At 54.0% G+C, this 6,000-nt stretch overlaps 2 protein-coding genes across 2 annotated transcripts; one reads left to right on the forward strand and one right to left on the reverse strand.

Moving 5' to 3' along the window:
- Window positions 1–85: 85 nt before the first annotated feature.
- Window positions 86–1,515, forward strand: PUNSTDRAFT_137859 (uncharacterized protein; the record flags this gene model as incomplete). The annotated part of the gene is made up of 5 exons (XM_007387518.1): window positions 86–235; window positions 331–768; window positions 827–992; window positions 1,025–1,137; window positions 1,189–1,515. The coding sequence occupies 5 exons, from the start codon at window positions 86–88 to the stop codon at window positions 1,513–1,515; spliced, it is 1,194 nt and encodes a 397-aa protein (XP_007387580.1).
- Window positions 1,516–3,526: 2,011 nt separating this feature from the next.
- Window positions 3,527–4,622, reverse strand: PUNSTDRAFT_107471 (NAD(P)-binding protein). The gene is made up of 4 exons (XM_007387519.1): window positions 4,565–4,622; window positions 4,143–4,502; window positions 3,894–4,091; window positions 3,527–3,833 (listed from the first exon to the last, which is right to left on the reverse strand). Exons 1-4 carry the CDS (start codon window positions 4,601–4,603, stop codon window positions 3,687–3,689), a joined length of 744 nt encoding a protein of 247 aa, XP_007387581.1. The 5' UTR covers window positions 4,604–4,622; the 3' UTR covers window positions 3,527–3,686.
- Between the last annotated feature and the right edge of the window lie 1,378 nt (window positions 4,623–6,000).

Below are 6,000 nucleotides of genomic sequence, written 5' to 3' on the forward strand. Positions count from 1 at the left end.
ATACCGTCTGCCTCCTTTTGCTCTTGAGCATGTCCGTCTTGTCGTTTTGCTTAGCTCGACGCCCTCTCGAGTTCCCGTTTGGGCCATGGTCATGGCGCTCATGGTCATCCAACAAGGCTACCAGGGTGTTGGTTATGGGGGACTTGGTTCTGTCCTGGCTGTGCGCCTTTGGATCAGCGTACATGATTTTCGGGGCAGGCTTGTCAACCGACCTGGCGAACTGCACTCTGGGCGTGTACGTATGCATTGTCTTATATCTGTGGAGTAAAGTCAGATCTCGTTTCTTTTCACGGGCACAAATCTTCACGCTGACATGGTCTGACTACATAGATATTCGAATACCTGTTCCTGCTTGAAAGGATGTACACATTATGGAAGGCTTTCCGAGACAAGCAGCGTCTAGCATCGACGCTGTACCGCATGTACATCATCATATTCGTCGCATACCTCGCGCTCGCCGCGGTCCTGAGCATCCTCCGAGTGTCGTACTTACGACTGGATTCGACATGTATCATTGGATTCGGTCGCATACTCTCCACCGTCGGCCCACCTGCAAGAGGCTTGATCGACATTTGGATCGTCTGGGTCCTCGTGTGGTGGCTCAGGCGGAAGCGGGAAACCATAAGCCCTGACTTACGAGCAATACTGCGAAGAACTCTCATATTCACCCTCATCGAGGCCGCCACTCTCATCGCGAACGGCTCCGTCATGGTGGCTCTTCAAGGTGCCGAACCGGGATGGCTCTGTCTTGTGATATGCAGCGGTGATGTACGACTCTCGTGAAAGTCTTCGTCAGGGTGCTTGTTTTAACCGTCTGATTCCTCAGGTCGCCATATCCGGCGCGGCTCTCGTCTGGCTTACGTCCAGCGGGCCAAGCACCAATCATTTGAGCGAACGTAACTTCCAAGACATTTACGCCTCGCGTCCCTACCGTCGTTCCCTTCCCCCGTTTTACCGACCTCCTTCATTCGTTGATCAGTCATCCTGGCGTTGTTCGTCGCCGCTTCCTGAAACCTACAAACAGCGTATCAGCGCAGACGACCTAGTGTATCCGATGATGCTGACCGGGGCGGGAGCTTGCAGCTCTCCTCGCCCCGCCCGAAGTCCGTCATGGACGGCGCACTCGCGCGACAGATCGTCAGCTATCTCCCGACTGTCTAGGAGCCCTACGCTTTCGCGGTTGTCCAGGAGTCCAACGCTTTCCGTTCCCAAGCCCATATTCATATCGCAAGCCGGACCCTCTCGCTCCCCCAGATACACCGCCAAAGCCCGCGAACGCGGCTTGTCTGTGAACACGGAGAGAGCGTCTACATCATACCCATGCTTATACTCCCTGACCCCCGTACACGTCACGGCAAGTCCGTCGCCCGCTACACCACCTTCAGCTGGTTCAAGTCTTTACCATACGTGGAGCAAAAGGGCGCGGCGGAAACTCGATGTCCAGGCCGCTCCTCCCAGCATCATACCGCAAAGTTTGACGCGATTGCGGAGCAAATCTCTATCGGCGTTGCCTGAGGACGAAGGCGTACCTTGCGTGGTTAGCACCGCGTCCAGTTTTGCCGCGGCGCCAGCAGGACGCGCGACCTTGCTTCGTGAAGCTTTCCGTGATGCGCATATACGGACAACGGGAGTTGGGGCAATGTCGTAGGCTATAGATCCTTCCTCTCCTTCACCGGGAATACCTCCGTAGCGCTCGTTGAGTCGCACGCTTCACCCCAATATATTATACCATACGGATACGAGGTACTAACGAGACCTTTACGCGGATATGGGATGCCACAGCTTTAGTCGCATATTGTTGGCTTTTTAGGTGTAGCATATAATTGCCGCACAGGGCCTGTAGTACCGGGTCATGAACCCAATATTGGGAGCCGAATTGTTTTGCATAGCACGTTGATCCCGCGACTTATAGGGCCGGTCTTGATACGGATACCACATAATACAAGCTGAGTGTAGACGATACAGCAAAACGTTCGAGAATATCGAGATGGTCATGCACATCGAACTCGAGGAATCGCTGGATAATGATGGCCTTGAGGCACAGTTACAATGATTCCCAGTGACTCAGAAACTGACAACTTTCAGAGGGAGAAAATTGCAGGCAGGCAGAGGAGGGAGTAGTCCGTGAGAAATATCGGGGTTGCCGCGCGTTGCCGGCCCCTGTGTCGGCGGGTGGCTCCTGTCCAGCGCACTGTCAGCGCGACGTTCCAATGATCCTCGGCATGCTATGATCCCACTTTAAACCAACTCCTCTGCACTCTGCTCTCCTCAAGCTTGTATGGCGTAAGCTTGTATGGCGCATGGCAGCCGTTGCTTGACTTTCGAATTGATTCCATCGTGGCGTGCGGGCCCATTGTTCAGCGTTTCACCGGTCTCCCCAGGCCAAGCCGTGACTCTCTGTCAGATTGGAAGCCCCAGAGTTCTCCCGGACATTGTCCGTTTTTGTCTGGTGGCGTCGTGGATCCCTTAGATCCTATCCGCGCTCTCTCTCCCGCAGCTTCTGCCTTCGCTTCGACCTGCGTCAACGTCTATGCAACTGACCGACGTCAACGCAAGCTCAACTTTACTGAGGGTTAGTGAACTTTCAGGTCAACGGAAATGAAGGACCGACCACCTCGATTCATTGCTTCGGGAGCGAGGTCATCTACGGTAGTCTACGGTGCACGCCATTTCTAGCTTGGCTATATGCGGCTCCAAATTCATCAATACGAGACGAGTTCATGACGGCGTAACAAAGAGGCTATCGTAATCGTAATCCCGAGCCAGCGTCGTGGCACACTGCATAGGCTTTTCAGATACCCCATCTGGAATCGGTCTATACTCGGGCGGTTTAGTTATTCCGCTCTATTGACCGGGGTGAGTCGCTGGCCGGTGATGTGCGGAGGTCGTGAAGTTGCTCATGGCTACGGGACCAATTGCACGGTTGCAGCGACTCGCCTTCCGTTTGGCCCTGAACTAGAAGAAAACATCAAGAACTCTGCTGCCGGGTTCCAGCTGCGGAAGGGGCGTATGCACCTCGTTGCATTTTGTAGCACACATTCACAGGCTGATTCCTCCCATTTGTTCCGTTTAGCCTTGGACATTCTTGTATTACGTCTCCGAACCTGTCTCAGAGAGGATGGCTTCTCGAGCGTGTGGAGATGCATCAACACCTTATCTTCGCCGCGATATGCTACTCTCTTCTGTACTTCTATCGCACACCGCGATCCTGGTTACACTCCGCTGACCGAGTTCGTCACTCAGGGCCGACATATTGAACTGACGCCGAGGACATAGAAGTATGTCCACTTAGACTACTGAGAGCACTCGTCTCGTTCCTACAGAACACAGCAATGAGTCACTCTGCTACATAGAGCGTGGCAAGTTTTTTCTTTACGTATGCCATCTCTCCGGAGCCTCATGAAGTGGCGTACCCCGTTTCCATTGCCATCCAGCTGGGAATATCAATTCACATTGAGCAATCCCTCCGGTGTATGGCCGCCCAAAGCTGGCCTCCGCTCACAAATGGCCTGATCGACGTTTCTCTCGTCAACCTCCCTGAATTGCATGGAACACTACATGTACACTTTATTGCGTATAGCGTCATCGATACCGAGTAGTCTGCGTCGGTATCGGCATACTAACGATCACCATTGATACTGTTACAGGATTCTGGATGTTTATTTTTATGATTCCCGACTGCGTCCTCAACCCAGCCAATCAGTTTCGCCCTTCTTGATGAAGGCGTCGAGAGCCTCTTCGATGGGTGTTTCGCCCCCGACGAGGTCGATCGCCAGTCCGCTCGCGTCCGGCCTGTCAATCAGCAGAGCTAACACACGCGCTACATCGTCTCTCTGCGATCGCAAGGGATAACGTCAGAGAGCGATTTCGATTAGTTATCCTGCGAGGCGCACCGAGATAGTAGGGCTTAGATGTGTACGGCCGATCGAGGCTTTGCCTGTGCCGGGAACGTCCGTGAGCCCTCCGGGACGGAGGATCGTCCATCCGAACGCGGTACGAGCCACAAGGTTCTTATCTGCCTCGTACTTCCAATGCATGTACGCGGAGATGGCGCCGCGCACGCGTTTAGAGAGGGCGATATCCTCTTCAGTCTATGCGATTCGTTCAGCAGAAGCCCCGCGGGTGGCAAAGGGGCGACTCACGTAGTGTGCAGGGATGACGTCCGGATTGCGGATGTCGACAGCGGACACCAGGATCAGTCTCGGCTTCGGGCCCTGCACCTGCTCGATCGCGTCGAACACCTTCACCGCGCCCTCAAAGTCGACCTTCTTCGTTCGCTCCTCTCCGCCTTTGCCGCCCGCGCCGGCGCTCCAGACGACGACGTCCTGACCCTGGAAGGTCTCCGCGAATTCGGAGACGGGAGAGTCTTCTAGGGAGAGGACGACCGCAGTCGCGGAGGGATCGGCGGCGAGGATGTCGGATGCTTGGGTCGCGTCGCGGATGATGGAGGTCACGCTGTACTTCTGTGCACCCGCGAGCAGTTTTGTGAGGCGGAGGGAGACCTGCGGTCGTGGAAAGTCAGATCAGAGATATTGATCGTAGCACAGGACGTGGTATGGCTCACCTTGCCATGCCCGCCTACGATCGTCACTTTCTTCGCCATCTGAGCAGATATAGGGATGGTGAACGTGTAAGTTGATCTGCGAACACACGTCATCGTTCTTATATGTGTCCGCAATCGCACGATCTGAGTAATCCTCAGTGTGAGTAACCCCATTGCCGGCCGCGATGCGACTCTCGAATCGTCATGAGGTCAAGCGAATGGCGTTATATACACGCGACGAGTCTGTCTAGTCAAGGCCGGCGATGAACCTGAAGACCTTGTTGTCAGGCTCAGCACACTTACAGCGCACATGCTGCTCATAGCGCATTTGCTCGTCGGCATACGCGCTCCCTTGCCACGCAAGGATTCTGGGCTCCTTCCTTCCAGGGACGCCAGGGCCGTGCTCGTCGTTCATCACTCGATACACTATCGGAGGGCGATCATATTGAGTAAACATCGTGACGAGGTGCATGTTCACCGAACGGCCAAGCCAACAATTCAGTATCGACAGCACCAGGTTCAACAAAAGTATGATGGGTCGGGTTGTGGGTCGTCAAAAGAATGAGCAATATCACACTCCTCTCACTCGGTTTGAGGACTCTGAAAGCTGAAATCGACAATCATGATCCAGCTTGGGCCTATGATGACCATTACGTAAGGAAAGCAATATCTGCTTTTTCACACAACCTCTGTTTGATCCGTCCGGTCATATAAGTCCTACTCAATAATGGATTTCCGGTCGTCGATTTCCGGTGCGCATGAGTGAATGAGCTTGAGAGCGTGTGATGCCATCTGTCAATGACGTCACTGGCCGAGTCGGCATTGACACGTGAGCTGCGTTGACGCTCGTGGCAATTAGAGCTCCGCGCGAAATTTGCGTCGCGTTCAGCGCGGTCGACGCGGTCGCGTTCTGTCTCACTGACCATGGCCCGAACACGCGTCCATGTTCGCCGGAGCAAAGCCAACAAAAGCATCCCTTATTGGAAGCGGCTATTTGCTGTCACATGCGGAATGTTTGCAGAAGCAGAAGACGAGATGGATGAGCTGGACGCTGCAGCCATGCTTGTCCTGTCCATCAACACCAAAAAGAACTATGAACGCGGTGGCCGTTGGGGTAGAAGGGGTCCATACAAGGCACCTCAAGTTGAGGAGTTCTTTCAGCTTCTGCTGGAAGGCTTCAGCGAACGTCGGTTTCGAAGCTGGATGCGGTGAGCTAGGATAAGACCCAGGTGAGGATGAAATCACTCACAGTCCCTTCAATAGCATGTCCCGTGCTGCCTTCTGGCATATTCATGATCTCATCAAGGATGATCCCGTCTTTGAAGGGACTCGTTTCAGGCCTCAGCGTCCTGTCAAATTCCAAATGGCCGCATTCTATATACAAACTGGTGGCATGACAGCAGCTCGAACCGGTGATGTTATCGGTGTTGCAGAAGGAAGTAGCTTCCTATATTCAG

The sequence above is a fragment of the Punctularia strigosozonata genome (genome assembly GCF_000264995.1).
Source record: "Punctularia strigosozonata HHB-11173 SS5 unplaced genomic scaffold PUNSTscaffold_14, whole genome shotgun sequence".
In the NCBI taxonomy this organism is placed as follows: Eukaryota; Fungi; Basidiomycota; class Agaricomycetes; order Corticiales; family Punctulariaceae; genus Punctularia; species Punctularia strigosozonata.

What these genes read in the sequence shown, in the direction of transcription:
- PUNSTDRAFT_107471 (XM_007387519.1), bottom strand. Translation starts at nt 4,603, where the DNA reads ATGGCGAAGAAAGTGACGATCGTAGGCGGGCATGGCAAG. An exon ending in TCGTAGGCGGGCATGGCAAG is followed by an intron (nt 4,503 to 4,564) that starts GTGAGCCATACC and finishes CCACGACCGCAG; the next exon opens with GTCTCCCTCCGCCTCACAAA. An exon ending in ATCTAAGCCCTACTATCTCG is followed by an intron (nt 3,834 to 3,893) that starts GTGCGCCTCGCA and finishes TTGCGATCGCAG; the next exon opens with AGAGACGATGTAGCGCGTGT.